We start from the raw sequence: 26,823 nt of genomic DNA on the forward strand, positions 1-26,823 counted from the left end.
AATGCAGCTGGTTGTGCGGGGACCGTGGGAGTCGTGATCAGGGATCAAATGGGATCCCTGGTGGTCATCCAAGTGCCATGTTCCTACATGACCTCTCAATAGACCTATTGATCCGCCTCACTATTAGCTGTCCAAACACACATAAAGGCCAGATCAACATTGCAGGCAGTGATTGACTGCAGCGGGCGGGAAGGTGAGCCGATCTGCAACGCTGCTTTGGGGTTAATGTGATAGAAAAGTCTCAGGAAGAGGTTGGGATGTTTGTTGGCTGTTGTTTGTGGGTGAGTATGTACATAGTAAATGTCACGTGTAAACAAGTCAATAATTCAGCATGATTACAGTATGTGAGTTGTTTGCTCTCTCTCTGTTTCTCTCTCCAGTAAAACTCTGCTTCAGTCAACAATTCAGTCTATTGTATATACATTAGTGATGCTACAGAACAAATAGCAGTCACTATTTTCTTTGTGGATCAATAAAATAAGAATAAAATAATAGTCATGATAACATCAACATCAACATCAATGATGTTATCATGACTATTATTTTATTCTTATTTTATTCTTTTAGACTTATTTAGTCTTTTTTCACTCCAACATTTAGATGTAATGTTTCTGCAGATGCAACAATGGGATGGTTACCTGTAAAGAGACATTGCACCCAGTTTGTGTCTGTATTAATATACAGTTCAGTATGCACACTTTGCCATTATTATAATGGTGGAGGTGCCTATCCAATGATTATTATCATTATCAATTAATCTTCCAATTATTTTTTCAAGGAATTGTATTGTCTGTATAGATAAAAATAAATAATGATGCCACAAGATACCCAAGATGTAGGATTTAGTGTTATAGTAAGAAAACCAGCAAATACAGATGATCAAAATGTCAAAATCAGCTAGCCAATTAATTGACTAATTGTTTTAGTGCTAATGTGCGTACACCCTGATCTGCTCACCAGCCTATCAGAGGGCTGACACACACAGAACCTGCATATCTCTCGATTGTAGGAAACAGAGACGGGGAGAGCATACAAACAGAAAGGCATTGTGTTCTTCAGGAATATTATCCTTTCTGTTTGTGAGGTGAATGAAAATAAACATCTTCGTGGTCATCTGTATAATGTAGGCACCTTGAGCAGCAGAGTCTGAACTGTGAGCTAAAGATTAAAGATACGTTTTGAAAGAGGCCGACTCAGGAATGAAGAACCGTTCTGACGTACTTTACTTGAATATTTTCTTTCTTACTGCTTTATTCTTCCACTTGATCACATCTTAGAGGGAAATGTTATACTTTTTACTCCAATAAGAAGTTTTATTACATACATTATTGTAGAATAAACTACCCAACTGAATTTCGTGGTTAATGAGATCATAATACTTACATACTTTACCTTGAGTAAGGTTTTTAATGCAGTACTTTTACTTGGTATTGCTACTTCAACCTTAGTAAAGAATCAGAGTGCTGGTTCCACCACAGCGATGATGATGATGATGATGATGATGATGATGACTTCTGCAGTTTAATTTTGGTAAATGTGGGACTGTGATATCTGATACTTTGATTCTGAATGTATTAATGGTCTTTTGGCGTGCTGTCCGGTCCTTTCTGGTAAACACTGTAAATGTACGTGTGTGTGTGCGTTTGTGTGTGTGAGTAGCAGCAGTTAAGCTCTCTCTCTCTCTCTCTCTCTCTCTCTCTCTCTCTATCCCCCTCCCCATTCTGGGCAGTGACACTCCTCTGCCACCAGCACTCTAATAGGGAGGGACCAGGCAGCTCACTCAGTGCCGCTAATGCAGCTCACTGCCCCAGGCCATGGGCTAAGCTGGAGTACACCGCATCACACAAACACACATGATGGCAGACACACACCGTATATCCAACTCTGTCTCTTATCTGCTGCTAAATCAAAACAAGGTGGAGGGGCGAGAGCTTTTTGCTGCTGGATGTTTACTTTTTAGTGACCTTTGTTTTTTTTAAAGAACAGAGTTACTTCAGTGTTTAAGCCTTCGTGCTTGTGCAATTAACAGTTCAATAAGAGTTAGTGGGATATCGGGTTGAGGGTAGGTGATTGGACCATGGTGGCACACTTCTGTATGGTGCGGTGCATCGGGATGTGTGTGTGTGTGTGTGTGTGTGTGTGTGTGTGTGTGTGTGTGTATGTGTATGTGGTTTCTCTCTCCCGGGACTCTCATTATCACTGCTGTCCCAGATGTCACCAAGCACATGAAACACACGTCATGAATAATGGAGTCCTATTTCTACATCTCTCCCCATTTCTCTCCTATCCTCCCACCCTCTTCCCCTCCATCCCTCGTTTCCTCTGATGCCTCTACTGATGCTTAATCTCCTCGGCGCTCCCTCTATCTGAGATGGTCCATTTAGCTTTATGCAGCATCGTCGGCTTGTCTGGTTAGGATGGGTTTATGTGGGGGAATATGGCGTCTCTGCAGCGTTGCGTTGAGTTATATCCACGCAAACGACGTCTTTTGCATACGATTCGTTTTATGTCTGTGTCCCCGACTGTCCATTCAGCCTCTAGATAGGCCGCTAAAACCCCCCTACCCGCACCCCACCCCACCCCTCCAGATCATCCCCTCCCCCAGTGTTTACTGTTTAAAGTCACACAGGGCAAATTGGGACAGAGCAGTCAAGTGAAGCAGAAGAGACATGGTCCAATCGCAGTGGAAACTGGACTGTGCTGAATTTCTGTCTGCCCTGTCTCACCCCTCTTTCTCCCTGCCTCTCCCCAACCTCCACCTTTGTCTGCCCCTCACCTCCATCCCATAAACTTTTTCCGAACATCCTCCTCCGCTCGCGGTGAGTCGGTGCACAACGCAACACGGTGGTAAGGGGCAGGGCAGGGAGAACATGATTGAAAGATGAGGTAAGCAGTCAGAATTGGTTAGAAAAGAGGACAGCAGTTAGGATTAGACAGTGAAGCGTGGCTTTTTAATGAAAACATGACAGAGCTGCGGCTCCTTCCAACGTCTTGCATCTCTTCCAGAAAATGAACAAGCGACAGAGAAGAAGCAAGAGGGGGAAAAAGAGAGAATTGAATGCTGAGATTCAGATATTGCTCATGCAGTGTTAGTCTTAACTGGCAGCATGACTCGTGCTCCGTCTGAACAGTTTGGTCATGTTAACAAAGTGTCTTTTATGGAGGAGATGCAGCGGGGTGGGCTCCCGTTGCACAATTAGTTGTTACACATCAGTTGTGCCAATAAAACCTGCTTTGAATGTGAATTGAAAGGAGTTAAGAGGGTGCCATTCATAGATGTTAAGTAAGTGTTGAGCAGAATAAAAGCCAGGAAAGTGTATATATTTAATTGGCCGACACCTGCTTCTACTTGGGCTTTTAATGTACACAGCAGAGAGAAGGACGAGAGCAAAGGGAGGGTGGAGTGGGCTCTCGCTTTGAATACAGATGCAACACCCCTTTTTTTGCTTAGAGGTTTGAAATCTTTCCTTTTGCTTTTCTCTTCTTTTGTCTTTTCTTCCTTTTCTGCACTCATTCCTCTCTAAGTCAAGTCATTCAGTCCAACAGTGCTGATTTTCTGCTTTAACACATTCCTCTGCTGCAAAACTGGACGACTGCCATTCACTGACTCCAATGTGCTAATTTTATTACATAGTTTATTATTTTTCATTCCAGCAGGGAAATATTTTTTTAGTCCTATTTTAAGCCCAGTAGGTGTTTCTGTGTGTGTGTGTGTGTGTGTGTGTGTGTGTTTGTGTGTGTGTGTGTGTGTGTGTGCGTGTGTGTGTGTGTGTGTGTGCCTAGCATGTCTGCATTTGTGAGCACCAAGTATATTCCAGCACCGCAGAGAATATCTCCGGAATATGCTGCATTTTTTTCTTTCTTCTTCTTTCTGTGACAGTCACAAGTCTTTGATCCGCTCCTCCTCCCCTCTCTCTTCTCACCTTCTTTCAAATTCTTCTCTGCAACTTGCTGCTGAGAGCGAGGGTATAAGGCAGACATACAGAATGCATTTTGTCTTTATGTCAAACTTGAGTATTGCCCATTTTTTTCCCCCCAGCCACATTACAATAACTAACTAAACTCTGACATTCATGTGCTATATGTGTTTATTTTCTATCAGCGTTGTGGAGATATTTGGAGCTTAGGCCAGACACTTACCTTTGGCAGTACACAGGAGGTCTCAGGTCTACTGGAGCAAAATGTTTGTCCGTCAGCAAGCTTACAATCTTCTGCACTCACCACATACATAGATAAAATAGGCTGTTTTTAATTGTTAAAGTTACATATTCCAAGTATTTTTGTGCAAAGCTGTTTTTATGTTCAGTAGAGGAAAAATACTAATCATTTTTATATTATTATCATTAATCAGTGATCCACTTCAATACAAATTTCTGTCTACACAAAGGCAGACATACTGTATGTCTGAGTGTAATAGAATATGTGGTGGCCTCAGGTAATGTGTACATATATCAGCTTGTGTGTAATCTTAAAGGTAACCGAGTTTTTTGAGTCAATTTCCTTCTAATCTTTTAACTTTATCTCTTCAATGGATAAACATGTTGTGCTGTAGGCATCTATCTGAGGATTTATAGCTCACTGTTATCAGTTTGTGGAGGAGTGAAACCTCTGACCTTACACTGCTTTGCCACATTTTCTCCTTGTGCAGGCTTATAGTCATAATAATGAGCAGTGAAAATACACTAACCTTCATTTAACTAGGAGAGCCCTTCAAGGCAAGGAACCACTGCCTTTGACCATCAACAGTGTTGAATAGGATGGAGACTCCAGGGATCAGATTGTAGTGATCTGCCAGAAGCAAAACAGGGATGTGAGTTCGATACATCATTAGCCTTTTCCAAACTGATTAGATATGGGGTCCATACTGGGAATTCCCATAGGAACACCAGTATTTTCACTTAGAGCTGTGAGGGCTGCATGATCATACAGTCAGCATGTATTTTTATTTTTATTTAGTTTTTGATTTGCTTTTTGCTCAGGAAAAGCTGTATTTCGGACAGGTTAGTCTCTCAAGATGATTCTTGCTAAGAGAGGAAAAAGGTTGTCTCCTAAAATAGACTAGTCTAGATAGTGTGGAAATTTGCCCCTCTAAAGCATGTAGGTCAGATTCATTTCCAAGAGCTAAATTAGTTTCCTATTGAGAGAAGTCCAACTTAGTTTCTGAACTGCACTTACAACTGCCAAAGAACAAGTACTTTTTAACTACTTTCTGTGAGTATGTGAGACTCACAGCCTCATGTCGACATCAAACACACACCTTGGTCTTGAAAGTCTAAAAAACTAAAGAAATTCCTTTCATTATCCTTATTTAGAGGCACAGAATTGGACTGAACCAGAAACCAGAAAACTTCAGATTGAGCCTCTGGAAATGTGTCAACTAAAAGAAAGTGTGTTACGAAAATATTTGTGATTGGATACAAAACCCACTTGCATCTGAAAAGCTATATTTAGCAACTTCATACTGATGCTTTTTTATCCCCATTAATTTCACTGACATCTACCACCAGTTCACCATTATGATTTTTGTAGTCGCACAACACAGAGGGTTTCACCGCTTCGTCCTTGATGATTGTAAACACGTTGCGCTTTAATAATTGCTGAAAGTACACGGAAATTGTAACAGGATGGCGGTGAGAAGACCCTAGCAACAGGGAGAGGATGAAGAAAGCGTGAGAGTGGGAGGGAGGGGGAAAGATGCAGAACATCAATAAATAATGGCCCCACTGAGGAGGTGGAAATATGGGCCTCGTTATCTTTGCGCCGACGCCTTCATTTGCATGTGAGAAAATGAGGCTGCTACGAAGTCGTGCACACACACACACACACACACTCTCTTGGACCCACACGGGCTTCAGTATATATCCTATTTATAGACTCTGTCATGCTTTTATTTTTTCCTGTTTTCTCCCGCACATTTATACTTCCATTATTTTATTTTTCTCTCCTCCTCTTTGGAATTTGTCATAGCGGCAGGTCTGGCCTGTTGTGTGACTGCAAGGCCGCAGGCATTTTGTTGGATTAAAAAAATAACCTTTATTACTCAAGAGAGGCTTGTTAAGGGCATACAGTACGATTAATTTGAGTAATGGCACTTTTTTACATTACATATGTACTAACATACACACACAGTCACAGCCCAGTGCTGTCACAAGAGCAGTTGGATTTGAAATACCATGCTCATGTGCTTCACTCAGCTGCTCTGTGGATTTTAATGAGCTTCAAAAAGATGTGTGTTACCTAAAGCATAAAGCATAAGGCTAGATATGTACAGGACTAAAATTGTCTGTGTATGTTATTGTGAATGCACTCGTGAGCGTAGTAAAAGTGACTTATTGAAGCGGCCTTCTGTAAAAAAAAGAAAAATCTATAAAAGGTATGTAAGTGGTGCAGGGGGAAAAAACTATTGTGTAATAAATGTAATAAACATTTGATTTCTGTACCTTTTTTTAAAAAAAAAATACACATTGTTTTCTTGATTCAGCACTTACAAGTAAATATTGTAATAGTTCACCACTGGACCCCATCTGCATCAGGAATACATGAACAGTTTTGCACAATTTTCTTCCATGAATGGGTCTCATTGAGACTCTGACCGAACTCATACAAAATCCAACAATGTTGACATCCTCTAGGCAATGCAGCTTCTTTCAAAAAGCTTCTTTCTGGGTGAAAGGACTCCTTAAAGAACCATTTATAGTTGATGAAAAATACTTAAAGCTCTAAATGGTTCCTTCTGAGTTTTTTGAGGATCTATTAGTGCTTCTATTTTTTACCTAATGGTCCTTTTCATTTCAGTTCAAGCTCACTCAATAGTTTTAATAGCAATCAAAAGATAAAACATGGGTGAACACATCGGAAAAAGTTGAACACTCCCTACTAAATTTGCATCTCATGTATTTTTTCTGAAGGTCTTTAATGAACAAAAAAACATTTGTATCTACGGCTTCACTCAATGTGAAGCATCATGTCCGATGGCACAGTTGATCAGCAGTTTCTGCTGTTACAGGAAGAAGGCATCAGGGATGAAATCCCCAAAGGGAGTTTGTGTGTTTTTCTTCCACTGGACAAAAAAACATGCCAGTTTGAGATATATTCCAAGACATTTAGTGCATATGGAGTTTAAAATTATGCAACACTAACAACTGCAGCTGTTTTATACTCTGAGCTGCATGCATGTGTGCATGTTTTACTGCAGCTGTGTGTGTCCATGTATGTGTGTGTGTGTGTGTGTGTGTGTGTGTGTGTGTATGTGTGTGTGTGTGTGTGTGTCTGTGTAATGCATATTGGCTCTGTTTCTCGTTATCTAGTCAAGTCAGCATGAATAAAAGCTGAGGGAGCACAGTGATTTAGTAATTAATATTTTACTCAGTCTGCCACTCTGCTTAGAGACTGAGAGCAAGAGGAAAAGGGTGAGAGAGACGATAAGAGGGTTCACACAAAGAGATGAAGAGTCGAAAAAAGATAGACTGACTCTCTGTGCAAGCCACTCAGTCGTGATGTACAGATAGTAAGGGAAATAATGCGATGTGCATTGTGTAATCAGTGTTGTTTCAGAGGCGTCGCTGCAGATGGGAAGAATTCCGTCCCCTGCTGAAGACAGAAAGTGTGGCTTTGACAGATCCAGCTGACTCTCTCCCTCTCTCTCCCCCTCTCTCTCTCTCACCCTCTCTCTCGCTGCCTATGTCAGAGTGTTGTGACAGGCGAGTCGTCGGTGTTGTGGGAGTAGCAGTCTTAAAGTGCTCATTATCCTGTAAGGCTTCATTCTGGGGGGCAAACAAAGGCTGCTGTGAAATTGCAGCCTGTGCCTCCTCTCGGGTCATACGGTATATTCCATGCAAACACATGCACAGTCCATAACTGCTACTTTCAGTGTTCCTGCTCAACCCTCCGCAAAGACCTCAACAAAACACAGTGCCCATACATAAAATATTGATGCTGATAAACATACAGGTGCACCTGAACTCTGCCAATTCCAGCTCTTGGCCTACAGCTTAGACGCTAAAAGACGCAGGTGATTGCTGACGTTTCCAAACGTGAACTAACCTAACTGTACAGTGGCAACCATTTTGAAATATATCTCACTTACAGTTAGCTATTGCATGTGTTTAAAGGTCCCATGAAATTGTATGGCCTCATTAATGTGATGTATTTCCCTTTGAAAAAGGATATTGGGTCAGGACCTAAGACACTGATGCATCAATGTCATCTTTTAGTTGTGGAGAGAAGGGCTGTTTAATTTGATTGAACGGGCAGATTGTTGAAAAAGTCAACACTAAGTCAGAGCTTCGATCTTGAGTGTTTGAATTTACACAATGTAAACCTAGATTCATGAGATGCATTGATTTATACAGAGGTTCTCAGTGGAGAAAAAATGGGTGTTGTGATGTGTAGGAATAAGCTCCATGCAATCCAAGAAAATACAAAAACAAATACAGACGACAAAAAGTGACAAAGAGAGGGTGTGTGTGTGTGTGTACCTGTATGCGAGACAAAATACGGTATGCAATATTAACAGTTGTACAGAGAATACCTGGGCTTCACTCTTCCCTATCTCCACTATCAGCCTCCAGTAAGTGGCACACTTGATACTTGGCCTTTATTTTTGTTACCGCACTTAAAAGGAAGAACATCTAGATAGTTTTAGTGATGATAGTGTGGTGTATAACAGTTTTACATTGTGTGTAAAGGGATTGTAAATCTGCCTCTGCTCTGCCTATGGGTGGTGTAAGTGACCGCTGTGTGTCCTCCAGGCCTTGAAAGAGTGCCAGGTTTTGCAAAGCAACATTATCAGGCAGGTAGTGCCAACTGTTCAGGCAGCTGTTTGTTCTTAGCACAATACGGTTTTGCAATGAGCACAATGGATTTGCACCAAAACGATCATCTTGGTGCAGGTTTTTTTACTGGATTTCTGTCTGTCAGCTGCTTTCCTTTGGGGAAATTAATGTAAGTTACTGAATGTGTCTTCTTCAGGTAACAGGTTCTCACTGACCTCCTTCGGGGCTCTTTACATCTCTGATGTTCAGAAGGAGGACGCCCTCTCCACATACCGGTGCATCACCAAACATAAGTACAGCGGCGAGACGCGCCAAAGCAATGGAGCCAGGCTCTCTGTAATGGGTGAGCAGCTCGGTGTTGTCAGTTTACTCATGTAAGTCTGATATTTCTCTTTGTCTTGATACAAAAAATAACACGATCTCTGCCCTCCAGACCCCAACGAGTCCTCACCCACCATCCTGGACAGTTTCCAAGCAGGGGAGGTATACGCAGGCCAGAGCGTCGAGCTCCCCTGCATAGCGGGAGGTTACCCCAGCCCCACCGTGCGCTGGCTGAAAGATGGTCGCCCGCTGCCCTCAGATGCCCGCTGGACACGGCGTTTGACAGGGTTGACCATCAGTGACCTAAGGCAAGAGGACAGTGGCAGCTACGCATGCGAGGTCACCAACAGTTTTGGCTCAAAGGAGGTGTCTGGACAGCTTCACGTTATAGGTGTGTGAGCACAACCACACACACACACACACACACACACACACACACATTCGCATACAACCTGACAGACTCCCACGCTGTCTTCTCCATGAATCAGCCTGGCAGACGGACACATTCACAAACTCCTCTCCTTTTGGTTTGAGGCACACATATAAGTCGCGCCTAGAGTGTGTCTGTAGCAAACATGTGTGTGAGCTGTATGATGCCCCGTCATATCAGGTCTCAAAAAGAGAGACAGGGCAATAAATCACTGAGACTGAATCCGTAAAACAGCTGCCAGCACAATTCACCATCAGAGAGAAGGAGGGTGAGGAAGACGGAGATAAACACGAAGGGTCACAGAAGGGACAATCAGACATCCAGACAGTGCCGGAATGACATTATCTACAATGCAATAACAAGATAATAAGAGAGGCGGAGATAAATGTACATTGTGTAAAGTATACAAAGAAACAAAGAGCGGGAGAAGGCGAGACAGAGGGAGAGAATAGAGAGGCGGTAGGCTTTGCCAGTGGGCACATCATGGCAGCACACTCTGTGACTCTGACAGGGTGAGGGGGGGAGGCACAGTGATGCCCCCCAGCACACACCACCAGCTGCCTTATTGCTCACTGACATTTTCGCACACACACACACGTACGCACACACTCCGGATCGCACACACACAAACAGAAAGACACACTTACACACACAAGTGGACCGAGATGTGAAGAGATATCTCCAGCTGCTTTTTTAATGAGTGCGTCGAACTGATTGAGTCACCACCGCTGATTGTGCTCTCTCTCTCTCTCTCTCTCTCTCTCTCTCTCTCTCTCTCTCTCTCTCCCTGTCTCTATGAATGTAAACGCCTACTGTATGTATGAATCCATGTGTCACATTTTGAATCCAGTTGAATGATTTCAGTGTCACTTAGACAATATGACATACTTGTAAAGGATTTGAAATTTGTTTATAAATCAATTAATAAAATCATCCATGCTTTGTGAATGAGTAACAACCTAATATGATGTGTAAATAAAGGAAGTTAAATAAGTATAATTTAAATGTTTACTTACAAAGTTTATTTTTATCTCGTGGGTTATAAGTGGTTTGTTACGCCTTAAGGCCTGAGCTATAAACCACCAATAAATTAAATCTAACTAATTAATTAATTATGATTTACAACACCAGAAAATTCTATAATCTTTGTATTCATGACATGATTTGTGGAAAATAAAAAGTAGTCTAGCAACAGCAGTAACTTATTATAATCATTGCATTTATATAACAGTTTTACAGATCAAGATGCAAATTGCTTCACAGTGAAACAATAAAACAAAAAGAAAGAAAGTGATTCGTTTTTTTAATCCATCTGTATTCTAACAAACACCATGCATCCTTCTCTCAGATCCACTACGAGTGACCTTGTCCCCTAAGAATCTGAAAACTGGCATCAGCAGCACACTTTTCTTCACCTGCACTGTGGAGGGCTCTCCAGAATACACTATCACCTGGTTCAGCAACACGGAGCCCATCGTCCCCGACCAGCACATCTCCATCCAGGGACAACACAACGACACCCTGCAGATCACTGCAGCACAGAAGTTCCACTCTGGGGCCTACCAGTGCTTCGCCTCCCGAAAGGGCCACACTGCTCAGGACTTTTCCATTATTCTGCTAGAGGGTATGTGGACAGAGACTCTCAGGGAACCAAACGAGTGCACATTCTGTATAAACAGGGACACAGCAGGCATTTTATTACAGCATTGTAAAAGCAAAATGACAGGAAACCATGGTCTTTAAATTTGAAGCTTCTACTGTTGACTTTTATTCTTTATCTGAATGCTGGTGCATAATGTCATTGATAGCTGCATAAATAGGACACAACAGAGCTGTTTGTCATTGAACAAATACATAAAATAATTTGGCTAAACGCAGCAGAGATGAACAGATCTAAATCCAAGTTGTTGAACATGCTGCTTTTCTCTCAGAACTTCTCATTATCTCATTACCACTCTACAATTATGTCCTTTTTAATTTTTCTCTCTCTGTCTCCTCTCAGATGGTACTCCTCGTATTGTGTCTTCCTTCAGTGAGCGGGTGGTGAACCCCGGCGAGCCTTTCTCCCTCATGTGTGCAGCCAAAGGAGCCCCGCCCCCCTCCATCACCTGGACGCTGGACGACGAGCCTGTGGTGCGAGACTCCACCTACAAGACCAGCCAGTACACCCTGTCAGACGGCCTGACCGTGTCGCACGTCAACGTCAGCAGCCCGCTCATTCGAGATGGGGGAGTGTATCGTTGCGTCGCACGCAACTCGGCCGGTAGCGCCGAGTACCAAGCGCGCATAAACGTAAGAGGTGCCTGTCTGCTTTTCAATATAAATGCACTCTACACCTGACTCTATACAAACACACAAGGGCTAGTGAGAGGCATAGATCACTTTGCATTTCACACACAGACATCTATGTATCTATGTATCTATCTATGTATCTATCTACAACTCTATCTATCTATCTGTCTATCTGTTTTGCACTACAAAGGCAGTGAGAAGTAACTACAGAAGCAGTGATGTTCAGAAGCTTTAGTTTTCCGGCTGGCCAGAAAAATGCAGATAAAAACAGATAAAAAGGTTGTAATGCATTAATTTGATGAACTTTTAGATTGGTAATTTTTGCCATAGAACCCAAATAATCAGAAATGCAGATACTGCCTTTGGATAATCTTCCCAGAATGCAATTACCCATTTTTGACTAGTTTGTTTATTATGTATTTACAGTCCATAGTTCATAGAGATTAACAGTATCTAAATCTAAATCAATTAAATAAATACATTTTAGTTATGTCGATCAATTAAAAAATTAAACAAATGAATCACACAATTTGCTTTGATTAATCGCATTTTTCTTTCTTGAGACAGCTTGTAATAATACATATTTAAATGTAAAATCTATTATTGTAGAATGAACGAAAAGGAAGTACATTTAAATTCAAATACTATGCTCTTCTGTTTTATTTACAGTGAGTGCAAACGATTGCAGCTTCCGTTCTTTATCAGTAAAGTGCGCTGTGATGCCCAAGTAGTTATCATTGCTCACAGAAGTTCATTGGTCCCCTGTGAGAGCGACATCCTTTGCTTGCTCAAGCTTGTTCATCCTCTGCCCTCTCGCCTTCTTACAAAGTGTATATTCTTGACACGATGGTTCCCCTTGCGGGAAGATTATAACAGGCGTCTCCCAGTGCATTTCGAATGATTTCTCTCACTCCATCATCTTGTGCTGTGTTAATTGGTTGCTAGTTTTTAGCTATCCAATTAGCCAACGCATTAGTTACCTTCTCACTTACAGGTTTCGTTATTTGCCCACAAGTACCACAGTCCTCCTTGGGGAGAGAAATTGTTTCAGTACGGTGCTTCGCTTTGAGGCAATATATCAAAGACAAATTACTTTTTACTTAAAAATTAATTTAAGTCCGCAAACTGATCTGTTGATAAACTTTTTAAAGTGAAACTTTTCGCCCCAAAAAATCTGTCCTTAGCCACAGGAATTAAAACAGACAGCGGTAAATGCATGATTTTTTTTTTTTATCACATTACATCTAAAAAAGTGCTTATTAATGTACAATTTAAAACATTTAAATGTGTGATTTACTACACCAAATAGCATGAATTCCACTTCATCCAAAAGCTGAGGTGATGGTTACTGCCACTTGGCTAAGCTAGTTTAGCTAACACTAGATTTTTATCAGCATCATGATGGATGTAGGAATTTTCTTCATTTTAGTTATGTGGAAAAACAACATGAATTTCAAAGATGTCGGCTCGTAAAAAATGTAGATTTTTCTCACAACTTGAAAAAAATCAGTAAGTATGTCAGTTCAGCTTTAGCTTTAGCTAAGACTAGCTGTGTCTACCTCACAAGCTAACTAGATATAACTCTATATATATATTTAAAAAAATCTTTTTGTTAGCCTCATTTCCTCTATTCATATCGTAAAATAGTCATTGGAAAGTCAGATCTGTAACTCAGCTTCGCCCCAATATAACACGTTTGTTAGTCCATTTTTGGCTTTGTAGGGTAACGTCATCTATCTATCTATCTATCTATCTATCTATCTATCTATCTATCTATCTATCTATCTATCTATCTATCTATCTATCTATCTATCTATCTATCTATCTATCTATCTATCTATCTATCTGAGGGTAATTTAGAAAAGTACACAAAACTACTTAGATACACAGACTATCTGATTAGACTAAAATCAACAATATCCTCAATCAGATTTTTAGTAAAGGGAGCATAACTAACCTCCCTGTCTACCTGTCAACTTGCCCCAATCACTCTATCCCTCAACCTTTATCTCTTCACCTCCTGTCTCCGTGGCTGCTCTCTTACTCTGCCATGACCTCCCTCACCTCATCTGCCCCTCTCTCCGACCTCTGTGTTTCTCTCTCTGTCTCCTCCCTCCATCCCCTCCCTCTCTTCCCTGTGTCTCCAGGTCCACCCCGAATCAGACCCATGCGGGACATCACCGCAGTGGCGGGCAGAAACACCTACATAACGTGCCGTGTGATTGGCTACCCGTATTACTCCATCAAGTGGCTGAAGGACGGCATGCAGCTGCCTGATAATCATCGTCAAGTGGTGTTTGAGAACGGCACCCTGAGGCTGACGGACGTGCAGAAGGGCGCGGACGAGGGCACCTACTTGTGTAGCGTTCTGATCCAACCCCAGGTGTCAATCAACCAGACCGTCCACGTCACTGTCAAAGGTAAGTGTGAAGAGAAGAATGCGTTCAAAGGGATAAAACTGCACTGTGCAATGTATCTACCTGATTGGGATAGTTCCCAAAAGAGGTGTTTCTGCTTGTTGTTGGGTGTATTTTGTACTAGTTTACAGATGTTAGCAAAAGATATTTCTGGATATCAGAGTACCTAGCCACTACCAACTGGAGACGCCAGGATTCAAAGTTGTGCAGATTACAGTACTGCTGCAGAGGAAGATGTTGTTTTAGGATAGATTTATGTTTTAGTGTGCGTCTGTATTTTGTTAGTCTGTGAGTGGGGTAACGATGGTAGCAGGGCAGCTGCAGAGGTGTTTAAGGGTGTGTGCATGTGCCTGCGTGCGAGTGTGTCTCTGATTTAATTAGATGAATAATAATGAAGCCTAGATTAAATCCCCCAGATGTCTCAGCTGTAGTACCCCCACCCCAACCTCCATTACTATGGCAACGGAATGACTTCCTCCTGCCAATTGGACTCTAACCAGAGCAGCTATTATGGGCTGCAGAAGATGGGGGCTGAAGGGGGGGAAGAGAAGAGGGGCCCATTGGCCAATGACCTTCTCTCTCTCTCTCTCAGCATTGCTCCAGATGGCCACACTGCCACTCTTCCACGTCTATCGCTGCCTTTATTCCACTCACTCTCTGCACTCTCCCTCTCTCCCCCAGTGCCACCCCTCATCCAGCCATTCGATATCCCCTCTACCTCAGTGGGGAAGCTCATGTACATCGCCTGTGTGGTGTCATCTGGGGACATGCCCATACGCATCACCTGGCACAAAGACGGCCAGCTCATCGTGCCAGGCTCCGCCTCTGGCGTCGCAATAGAGACCAAAGAGTTCATGAGCTCCCTGCAAATCTCCAAGGTGACACTGAAGCACAACGGAAACTACACCTGCATCGCCAGCAACGCCGCCGCCACTGTCAGCTGGGAAAGACAGTTGATTGTTACTGGTGAGGGATTGAGCAAAGGGAGAATGGTATGATGATGAATTAGGTCAGATCAGATGTGATATCTAATATGCACAGGGATCTTAGAATTGCATGTTATTTTAGGAACACTCCCGTTTTCTACCTTTTAGTGTAATGAACTTTCTTTTAGTCCTTCCCTTTAGGGTAATTGCATCTTTTTGTTTCTCAGTGCCACCACGTTTTGTGGTGCAGCCCAACAATCAGGATTGTATCTATGGCAAAGCTGGAGTTCTCAACTGCTCTGTGGAGGGTTACCCACCTCCAAAAGTCATGTGGAAACACGCCAAAGGTAAAATCAGCCCATCGACAGCATTGCAATAACAAGATCATGTGAACAAGGAAAAATGAAGGCAGTAACATGCATTTACTTTGTGTTGTGTGGTGCAGGTGTAGGGAACCCTCAGCAGTACCACCCAGTCCCTCTAACTGGCCGTATACAGATTATGTCAAACGGCTCTCTGCTCATCAGACATGTGCTTGAGGACGACCGAGGGTACTACCTCTGTCAGGCCTCCAACGGAGTGGGCTCAGACATCAGTAAGAGCATGATCCTCACTGTCAAGAGTAAGTGTCAATCATACACTTTCTGGCTTGAACACACTTCCTTTCATAACCACATCTCCTGGATTGTACATATACTGTATAAAGAGACAAGGTTTTTGGAGGGGAATCAGCTCCTCTGAGATGCACTTTTGCCCCAGGCTAGTGCGGCCTGTACTGAACCTAACAAAACCTTGTCTCTGTCCTGTACATCCTTAACTGGGGGTATCTTTACTATTGATTGATGTGTTCCGGCTGCCGGTCTTTGTGCTCCTGAATGTTTGGTGGGGGAAAGGGCTGATGAATTAGTGATGAAAACAAAACCGCAGGAACCCCTTCAATCAATAATCTATGTCTGAGGAAAGGAGGTGGAAAAGAATCAGGAGAACAAGAAGAAGAAGGCAGACAGGGAGGAGGTAGGGTAAGAGGACCAGCGGGGCTTGAAGCGTGAAATGAAAATGGAGAACGAAGTGCAGAAATAGAGATGTCTATACATCTGTAATATATCCTCGGTTTCCAATACCACATCCCTGTTCCCTCGTCTCATTACTCCATATAATACTATTTGTCACACTGACATGTGTCTGTGATTCTGTTCAGTTCCTGCCATGATCACCAGCCACCCCAACACCACCATGGCGAGGAAGGGCCAGACCAAGGAGCTGAACTGCACAGCGCGGGGCGAGCAGCCCATCATCATCCGATGGGAGAGAGGCGACACCGTCATCGACGCAGAGAGAAACCCCCGATACTCCATCACCATCAACAAGAAGGGAGACGAAGTCATCTCTACCCTTAAGGTCAGATACAGAATACCCAGCAGACCCCACCCAACATTGATGAGAAGGATTGTTTGATGCTGTGATGTGAATATAGAGCAAAGAGTAAAGGAAATAACTTATTTGGGAAATTTTGGAAAATAGACTTATTCGCATACTGTACTGTAATGTTATGTTACATCTCATTTGTTTAGAGAGCTTTGAGTGTCTCGCAGGGGGATTTTTTTTTTTACTTTAGACACAGCCTGGATAGCTGTTTACCCCTGTGTCCAGCCTTAATGCTAAGCTAAAGGTAATTAGCTGCTGGTTGTAGCATCATATTTACGTGCAGACATGAAAGTGGGATCAATCTGCTCATCTAACTCTAAAAGGGAAAAAGTTAATTTCCCAAAATGTCAAACCATTCCTTTAAGTGAACTGAGTTTTTAGAGTTTTATACTGCTGCTGTGCATCGTCTTTCTTCTTTCCTCATTTTGTGGCACCTTGTAACCTTTTTCTGTTTGCGTTGATGCTCACAGCTGAACCCAGCCGAGCGAGGAGATTCTGTCTTCTTCTCCTGCCACGCCATCAACTCCTATGGAGAGGGTCGAGGGCTCATCCAACTCACTGTGCAAGGTATCTCTACCTTCTCTGAAACATTAAGCTTCATAACACAGTAAATGTTATTCTGTAAACATCCCAGTGGGAAAATGTTAGATCTTAATCAAATCACATTGCTCATGAAAAGCTCTCACCTTCTTTCTCTCTCTTACTCACTCACAGAACCACCAGATCCCCCTGAACTGGAAGTGAGGGAGGTGAAGGACAGGAGCATGAACCTCCGCTGGATCCAAAGGTTTGATGGAAACAGCATCATCACCAGCTATGACATCGAGTACAAGAACAAGTCAGGTAGGTATCCTCGATAGGTATCCTAAATGTAAATATGCCTGTCAGATATCGGTACATGTCTTAAAAATCTAATTTTTTTTGTATTTGACAGACTCTTGGGATCATATGTACACAACCAGGAACATCTCACCCACCAACAACCAGGCCAACATTGTAGAGCTGCACCCAGCCTGTGTTTACAGTATTCGCATGTACTCCTACAACAAGATTGGCCGCAGCCTTCCCAGCAAAGAGCTCACAATCAGTACTGAGGAAGCACGTAAGTGATTGTTTTCTCCTCTTGAAATCACACTTGACTATGAATATTGACGGTAACACTTTATTTGACGTCTTCCATCAACAGCACCTGACGGGCCACCTATGGAAGTAATCCTCCAACCGATGACATCTCAGAGCATACGAGTTACATGGAGGGTAAAATCACTACTATGTGTTTTATGATACAGTGCTTATTTATGATTACTGGAAATCACTGTAAAATACCCAGTCAACTGTCTGCACAGCAGTTCATTTTATATTTATACGACCACAGTCCTGGAAACTGCATATATGTCCTGTATGTCTTTAACTACGATTGTTAAAGGTTTACGTTGCATTGTGATAAGTTTAAGCAAGAGTTACTGGTGCAAGTGTTTAAGCTTTTGTTGTTAGTAGTGTCCTTTGAGGGTCAAGCACATACACAAACTGCTTGATTAGTTATAAAATGAGAAAAGTTGAGCTATTTCCTCAACCTGAAAAATGAGGCCAAAGAATTCTGAGCTAAAAAAAAAAAGACTGCAAACAGAGCTCAAATCATCAAAGGATATATCATCATAAAATGTATTAGAAATGTTGCATTCATTGAGCTCTTGTGTTTAATTTTTACTGTTATTACTGTACTACTGCCGAATTCCAAAATAACCCAGTTACAGTGTTACACTGTGGTTTTAGTGCAGCTAAACAGGGTTTAGGTTTGACAGGCACTCTGATATTAACTGCTGTCACCACATGTCTTTCAGGCTCCTAAAAAAGAGCTGCAGAACGGGGTTATCCGAGGCTACCAGATCGGTTACAGAGAAAACGGTCCAGGCAGCAACGGCCAGTACAGCATAGTGGAGATGAAAGCTACAGGGGACAGTGAAGTGTACACCTTGGACAACCTAAAGAAGTTTGCCCAGTACGGGGTAGTGGTCCAGGCCTTCAACAGAGCTGGGACGGGTCCATCCAGTACTGAGATCAATGCTACCACACTGGAAGATGGTAGGAGAACCAGGAGAAAAGGATAGAAGAAATGAGTGTAGTCACAACTGAGAGAGAGCGGGTTGCCAGACTAGGAGAGAGTGTGGGAGGACATGAAGGAGGGCGGCAAGAGACAGAAATTAAAAGATCCATAAAGCAAATCTCTTTGATCTGTCAAAAATGATAGAAAATAGAGTCAAATGCAGTCAACAAGATGGCAGACACAAATTATGACAGCTAACATACATGTATAGACACAAATGCACACGCTCACGGTGGAAATGAATTTGCAGCACATCCCCCATTCTTCTTTCGACTTTAATTAGCACCCTCATTAGGCTGGTAGAGAGCGAGAGAGGAACAAGGAACCCCATTACTCTCTAAATGTCTGCCCACTCTGCCTTCATTTTCTCTTCCTCTCCTTTATCTTCCTCTTCCTCCCATTGGTTCCCTTCTCTTCCTCCTCATCCACCCTCTGTCTGTTTTACATCTTTTTATTTCTTATATTTTTCTGACACGGCCATTCCTCCCTTTTAACCAGAGATAAATGGACCCTCCCCTGTCCGTGTGGACAGACAGACATGATAGACACCGTGGTCAACAGTAATAGTGATGGTAATTGTCCAGATAGGTAGTCTGAAGCTGCTCCTACAACTGCAATTACCCTAAAGCTGAACATTGTCTTCCTTCAGATTTTATCCTCCACATCGCAGCTCACCCCACCCTCCTCATCTGCATTTTAACCCCTTAAGGTGTTGCTGCTTTACTATTCATTTTGCTCTCTCTCAGTGCTCTTCCTCCCCTCCGCCGACCCCCCTCCTCACCTCCTCTCCTTCTCTCCTCTGTGCTCTAAAAGCTAGCACTGAACAAGGAGCTATTGAGAGCTAATTTGAGCTTATTTGACTGATTTGTTTCAGCAGAGATTGCCTGTGGGTTGTTGGTGTTGAGTAGTCATTAATTATCAGTGCTTCAGCCCGCCATGCTAGATCAGTCAGGTCTTCTTAGCGACAGCAATAACCAAGGGTTTTTGACAAGTAGAAATCATTAAAACAACCTCAGAAATCATATATTTGAACCAGGCAGCAATAACACTCGTCCCCTGCTCTCTTTCCAGTGCCCAGTGAGCCTCCGCAGAACGTGCGAGCCATCTCCGTGACGTCGGACGAGGCGGTGATCACATGGGCAGAGCCTCCACGGCTGACGCTGCACGGTGTGCTGAAAGGCTACCGGGTTGTGTTTTGGTCCCTCTTCCCTGACGGAGGTGGGTGCTGTGGGGGCCAGGCCCAGTGGCCAATGCAGAGTAATTATCACCTATCTCATTCTAAACTTCACCGAAAAACCACCCTCCCACCCACCCACCTACCTCTCTGTCAGTGCTGTGAGTCAGAATGTGTTAATGTGTGTCCGCACCTTTCTCATAAAGCACTTCCTGTTCCTGTGCGTCTTTGAATTTGTCCATGTTTGCCCTTGTTTCTTTGTGTCTTAGATTGTTAACACCATCAGTATTGATGGTTGGTGAGATTACAGGACAGTAGTTGAGTGTCTTTGTGTTATCATGTCTGTTCAATCCTGTTTCCTAAATTTGCATCAGCAAATATGTTTTGTGGGAAAAGACATTCAAATAATGACAAAAGAAAAGTTAGCAATTAGCCTTTTTAATGGTTATGGCTACTAAAGGACTATGTTACAATTAGGGATAGACTGTGAAGCAAGACAGGACACATTGACTTTTTTTAATATTTAACAAAAAACACAATCTTTTCTTAATCTTAACCAAGTGCTTAACAGCCTATAAACCCAACAAAACATGGGAGACAGCAAACAAATCCCAGCCGGCTTTAGAGTTTTGTGCCTTCTATTACCGACTATCCAACCAATGTCCTTCCTACAACTGCTGCCTTGTATTCCAGGCACTAATCATATTTCCTCCAAAACATATTTAGCAAAGCAAGTTAGCAGTATATAAATGTATTTTATAGAAGACAGAGTTGGTCTGTGTTGCCTGTCCTTCAGATTACAACAGTACTCTGTAAAACTGTTTTCCACTCCTGCCCTTCTCAGAATGGGGAGAGATGCAGAATATCACCACCACACGTGAACAGGTGGAGCTGCGAGGGCTCGAGAAGTTTACCAACTACAGTGTTCAGGTGCTGGCCTACACACAAGCTGGAGATGGGGTCCGCAGCAACGTCCTGTATATCCAAACCCGCGAAGACCGTGAGTATTCACACTAACAGGAACTCAAAAGAAAAGGTGTCAGCATTTGATGAATTTGTTAATATATTTTAGTGCGTAAAAATCCAAATAGAGAAAAGCATGAACTATGCTTGCACAGTGTATGAGGTAAAGTGGGTAGGAAGATGGGAGATGGAAGGGGATATATAAAAAAAGAGTGCTGGGCTTTATCTCAAACCCATGACAAAAGCTCATTTATGCTGGGAAGCTCCATTAGCAGTGCTAATGAGAATTAAGAGGCTTTGGGTGCACAGCTCAGGGCTGAGTGAGGGCAGGCGGGGAGACACTGCTGCGGTGAGGGGGGGCCTCTCTGGGAGCATATAGCATCCAGGAGTCAGTCATCAGCCCGGGCCCGCATCCTCTCCATCAGCCCTCTTGCCATAGGCATAGGGATTAACTCCTCTTGGATTAGAGAGAATTAATTTTGTGCTTACACCATTGGAGGCGGGATTACAGATGGATCCATGTCTCTTTACAGAGGAGGGTGAGGAGGAGGGGCCTGGGGGTTGAAGATGGAAAGATAGAAAGGTGATCACACAGGCTATTCTTGGCTGACTAAACAAAATAAGGCATAAAAAAGGATATACTATAAATATCATAGCCAAGAATTTTCTGACTTTTGAGTGTATTAGCCCTTTTCTCTGATATGTCCTGTTTGGCACAGTAGTGCATAATGTATTCATGTAGGTGGGGATATTCACTCAGCACCATTGTGCCTTGCTTCCTCATCAGACTCTCTGTCTAACTGTCTGTCTGTCTGTCTGTCTGTCTGTCTGTCTGTCTGTCTGTCTGTCTGTCTGTCTGTCTGTCTGACTGGAGTCCTGGGCAGATTTTGGGCACCAGATGGGACTTAACTCTCCCCCCTCCCACTACCACTCCTACTTTGACATGGAGGTCCAGTTATGATAATGATGCCCCTCCCCACCACCACCACAACCACAACCACTACCATCATCTCTCCCCCAGGAACTGCACATATCATTCTCGCCATTCTGTCATCCCCGCCTCCCTCCTTTAAAACCTCCCTCACCACCATGTATCCTTTTTGAGTTTGTGTGTTTTTTTATCCCTGCTTTGTGTAGTATGCAGGATGAAGGAGTCTGAGGGCATGGGCAGGTTGAATGACTGGATCAGGGGGCCCCACATGGAAGAGAAAGAGGAATTGGGGGTTGGATTTAGAGAGCTGGGTCTTACACTGCAGTAGCCACATTCTGTAGTCTCCAGATGAGGCCCACTGTCAAGCTCAAGTTATATTTATGGTAGACATTGAATAGGCTTGACACTGTGAGCCCCATACTGTAAGGCCAATGTGACAAAAGCATCATTGTTCACCTTTCACAATATCCAGTGTCCTGATGTGTTTTTTTGTAAAGAGTGTATCCATTTTAAACCCTTCTTACGCCTTTAGATGGTAATGCGAGTATTAAGTGGTGTTCAATGTCAAGCTGAAGTGGCAAGCAGAGGATCAGACACTAGTGTCTAATCTGTTTGTGGGTTTGAGAGTTAAGAGAATGCTGGGTGTCAAAGAGTCAGAACTGCTGACCAACGTCTGACTGAACATATGTCACCACCGTACACCCAAAGGGAGTTCTTCCAAGTCCTCCCAGAGCGGCTTAGTGCAGGATAAGACTAGCAATCTGCAAACAAGCCTGCTTACTTTAATAGGCGTCCAACACCCAGCATGTGCACGCACACACACAGAAGCATATACACTTGCCCCGCTTTGCTGATGTTCCTTATGTGTTTCCTATAGTTCCTGGGCCACCAGCTGGCATCAAGGCAGTTCCCTCCTCTCCGAGTAGTGTGGTTGTGTCCTGGTTGCCACCTCACAAACCAAATGGTGTTATCCGCAAGTACACCATCTACTGTTCCAGTCCAGGGTCTGGACAGCCGGTAAGTCCTTCCTCTGTGGGTGTGACTCAGAAGTGGCCAGTAAAAAATGTTCCAGATGATTGAGAAAAAAGGAATTTGTGAACTTGATAAAATTCTACCAATGGAAATAATTAATTTGTAACCACCATTAATAATTGAACCAGTTTGTGTGTGTGTGTGTGTGTGTGTGTGTGTTTGTAGGTTTGTGTGTATCTTTGCGTGTGTCTCTCTTTCACTGCATTTGCACCATCGCTTTATTTCCTGCCCTCCCAGATGAACAGATGAGGTTGTCTTGGCAACGTGATGAGACGTAGATATGCAAATGAAGCAGAGAACAAGCTCACACATGCACACTGCCGCATAAGAAACACACACACACACACACATAGACACACACACACACACACACACACACAGACATCACATTTCAACATTTTCTATTTATACATGCATGTGCGGCATTTCAGTTGTGGTTAGATCATGTGCACACAAACACCAGCACCCAGTGAAATCTGATATCAGGCTAGAATCTCACTTTCTTATTATTCACAAATACTCCTCCCTCTCTGTGCATGAGTGCCATGTAAATGAGCACAGGCGGGGAGGAGAGAGGGAGGAAGGGAGGGGGGGAAAGGAGGTTGAGAGGGAGAAAGAGAAACACCATTAGAGGTAGGGAGAGACCGAGGGGGGAATGAGAGAAAAAGAGACAGATGAGGGGAGAGGAAGAGGGGGATAGAGTGAGAGACAGGCTGGGAAGAAGGGAGGAGCAGAGGAGGGTATCAGTCACATCAAGATGAGAGTGCTTTTGTCCGTCTTTTCATTATCTCCCTGTATCACTCCCTGGATCACCACAACACCACCGCTATGCTGGAGGAATTTTCGAACGCACCCCCTAACACACACACTCACACACACACACACACACACACACACACTCACACACATTCTCCCTCCTCCCTCCCTCTGTACCTCCATCCTCTCCCTCTTCACTGAGCTAGACAGAGAGGGATAGAGGAAAAGAGGGGAAAGCAAATGGTGAAGGAACTGAAGATGAACACTGAGAGATGAACAGATTAAAGAGATAGAACAGAGGATCGACTTGAGAGAAAACTGTTTTTTTTTGTGTGCACGTTGGCATGTGTATGTTTGCGTGCTTGCAGGTGTATGTGTGAATATCCTCTCAAAGATGTGTTTGTAGGAAAATATCCACACAGACACATCATTTAATCTAGTGTTGAGGTCTAAAATGTGATTTTTCTTAACCCAGTGAATAAATTGTCTTGTTTAAAAAAATGGGGAAATCCACACATTCATTCTTGGTACATTTTCATCTAATTCTCTTACAGTTTTTTTTAAAATACTAAACTGCTTGATGCTTAACTGTAACACTTCTGAAACAAATTCAAATTCTTAAATGCAATTACCACATGTTTTTCCTGCAAAAGGCCGTCACTCAGTCAAAACGTTTAACTTGTGCATCAAAGGTAAATACATTTTATTAATGAGTGAATAAATCCCACCAAAATAACATTTCCCTTTATCATTGTTTCGGTCAAGACATTTAAATCCTACTTATCAAGGTTTCTTAAAGACAGCAATCATCTGAGTTTTTTAAATGACTGGGCTCACAGGGAGTGTGAAGAGAGGTAATTCAAGGCTGAGAGAGGCCTCCAGTATCAATATGCACCTATTGCAAGAACCAACAATTACAAGCGAGAGAAACACAGAGTGTAAATAACAAATAAAAAACATTTGCATGCTTAATGTCAATTTAAGCGATAAGGCACACACTCAAGGTCAACCAACCCTCGAAATGTATTCTAAATAGATAAAAAATAAATGTGCAATATGAATGATCTCAAGTAGAAAATAAAAAGTAGTATAGCACATATAAATAGAAAAAGGGTCGGCTTGAAAATACAATAATGGATCCCTGTCAATATAACAATTAGGAATCTAATTTTTTTATTATTTGTCTCTGAACAAGAAAAGTACAAGTGTTTAAAATGAATGATGGCTGAATTCCATTTAGCTGCTTCAGTTTCAGGGTCCTGGTATTGTGCAAGTTGGCTCACTGTCACACTGTCATGGCTTACTGAGACACTGGAGTTGAACAGAGCCATTGTTCATGTTACGAGTGACTCCTGTGCTTTTCCTATGACTAGTTAAAATGTCTGCTGTGAGAAAAGACCAATGACACAATGTTTACTTCTTTTTTTCATGAAAGTAAGGACTTAAAATGACTATTGTCTTTTAGTACACATTTAAGATGTATAACAGTTGTTTACTCTGGTAGAGTTTCTAGTACAAAAGTGGCCACCAAGCCTGTCATGTCACTGTGTTATAGTTTGCTAATTTAACATTGCGTGCCCTCTGTTCCAGGCACCCAGTGAGTACGAGGCCAACCCGGAGATGCTCTTCTACCGTATCACGCACCTTTCCCGCGGTAAACAATACCACATCTGGGCAGCAGCGGTGACAACTGCGGGTCGAGGCAACATCAGCTCAAAGGTCACAGTGGAGCCTGCTGGGAAAGGTGGGTCCTACAGGCGAGTCTGTAGTAGAGGAGAAGGGTAAAGGGATTTCTGTAAAGGTTACCAGGGAGAGCGCTCTAAAGATGACTATGAAACGGCAACATGATCTCCGGTACACAGATCACTTTCATCACTCTCTCTCCTTCTTGCTCTGTCTGCTGGCTCTGTTATTGATTGACAGCCGTAGTATTGATTGAGTAGCGGCTATGTTGCAAGAAATTCTGTTGTTAATTATGTGGTGATGAACAGGGCCTATCCAGTAAAATGACCCTTGGGGAGAGAGGTAGCAGGAGAGAATCAATAGAGGGGAGGATCTATGGAGAAAAGATAGACTGAAACGAAGAGGTTAGAGGAGGGGCTACACTAAAACACTCCGCTACAGCTTTTATTCCCTCAGCAGTGAGTAAAGGCCTTTCCGCTTAGGCAAACTCATTCAGCACGCAGAAGAGAGTTAGACATCTGAAAGTACAGACAGAGAGATGCTGAAGCACTTTTTGTTTCGTCTTGCTGTGTCTATCATCATCTGTGTGTCAAAGATTCAATTTTAATCACTTTATTTTGCGTGTGTGCAGTCCCGGCTAAGATCCTGTCCTTTGGGGGCACGGTGACCACACCCTGGATGAAGGAAGTGCGTCTACCCTGCAGCTCAGTGGGAGAACCCGCCCCCACAATTAAATGGACCAAAGACAGGTCAGAGCTCATCATATAGCACTTATATGTCAGTGTCATGACTCACCCAGGCAGATACTGCTGCTTGTGAGAGAGAAAAATAACTTACACTGGAATTACATTAACATCTGTAACCTGTCTGTACTTTGTCAGCGAGGACTCTGCCATTCCAGTGACAGCTGACAGCCAGCGGCAGATCTTATCCAACGGCACACTGGTGCTACGTTCAGTCAAAGCAGAGGATTCTGGGTACTACACCTGCACGGCCACTAACACTCTGGGCTTTGACACCATCATCGTCAATCTGGTGGTGCAAGGTAAGAAGAAAACAGAAGATTGTATTTGAGTGGAACTGACCAGTGCAGGACCAGGGGAGGATGTGTTTCTGCTCTGTTGTTGAGTCACTGTCTCTGTGCCTACATCCAGTTCCTCCTGATCAGCCTCGTCTGACCGTCTCCACTACCTCCACCTCCTCCATCACCCTGGCTTGGATCCCTGGTGACAATGGAGGAAGTTCCATCAGAGGTATGCTCCCGACAACACTTTCTGTGACCAGAGAAATATCTGCCAACTTTGCAGCTGTCTCATAAAAAGAAAATCCTTAACCTAACCTAATCCTAGTTGATTTTCTGACAGAACCTTTTAACTGTGCATCACCCACTTGCTATCAATTGCACAAATGCTGCACAGTGTAAACATTGTTTCTGGGTAAGTAGTAGTCAAACTAGAGCTGATTGTAGCTGATCATTGCCCCCTGGTGTCCATCAGATGTAGCAGCAGCAGCCAGGATCCTCCACAATCTTTAATTTCTTGGATTTACAGTAGCTCTAAATTACTTGTGTTTGACATAAGGCTGTGCTGTGTGAT

The 26,823-nt window shown here is 43.0% G+C and overlaps 1 protein-coding gene across 3 annotated transcripts in view; it reads left to right on the top strand.

Annotated features, from left to right (window-relative positions):
- Positions 1-26,823, top strand: part of LOC127364348 (cell adhesion molecule DSCAML1-like) — a 54,099-nt gene that overhangs the window by 20,873 nt on the left and 6,403 nt on the right. Inside the window, exons 4-24 of one of the 3 annotated variants that reach the window (XM_051401797.1) lie at positions 8,971-9,117; positions 9,208-9,486; positions 10,874-11,149; positions 11,528-11,824; positions 13,965-14,237; positions 14,916-15,200; positions 15,388-15,507; positions 15,606-15,782; positions 16,359-16,558; positions 17,056-17,152; positions 17,300-17,428; positions 17,520-17,687; positions 17,772-17,842; positions 18,427-18,667; positions 19,761-19,907; positions 20,708-20,863; positions 22,635-22,774; positions 25,136-25,289; positions 25,860-25,977; positions 26,110-26,273; positions 26,383-26,481. In XM_051401797.1, coding sequence (XP_051257757.1) covers positions 8,971-9,117; positions 9,208-9,486; positions 10,874-11,149; positions 11,528-11,824; positions 13,965-14,237; positions 14,916-15,200; positions 15,388-15,507; positions 15,606-15,782; positions 16,359-16,558; positions 17,056-17,152; positions 17,300-17,428; positions 17,520-17,687; positions 17,772-17,842; positions 18,427-18,667; positions 19,761-19,907; positions 20,708-20,863; positions 22,635-22,774; positions 25,136-25,289; positions 25,860-25,977; positions 26,110-26,273; positions 26,383-26,481 — 3,738 coding nt within the window. The other 2 variants (XM_051401798.1, XM_051401799.1) reach the window with 2 other exon arrangements.

The sequence above is a fragment of the Dicentrarchus labrax genome, unplaced genomic scaffold (genome assembly GCF_905237075.1).
Source record: "Dicentrarchus labrax unplaced genomic scaffold, dlabrax2021, whole genome shotgun sequence".
Lineage (NCBI taxonomy): Eukaryota > Metazoa > Chordata > Actinopteri > Moronidae > Dicentrarchus > Dicentrarchus labrax.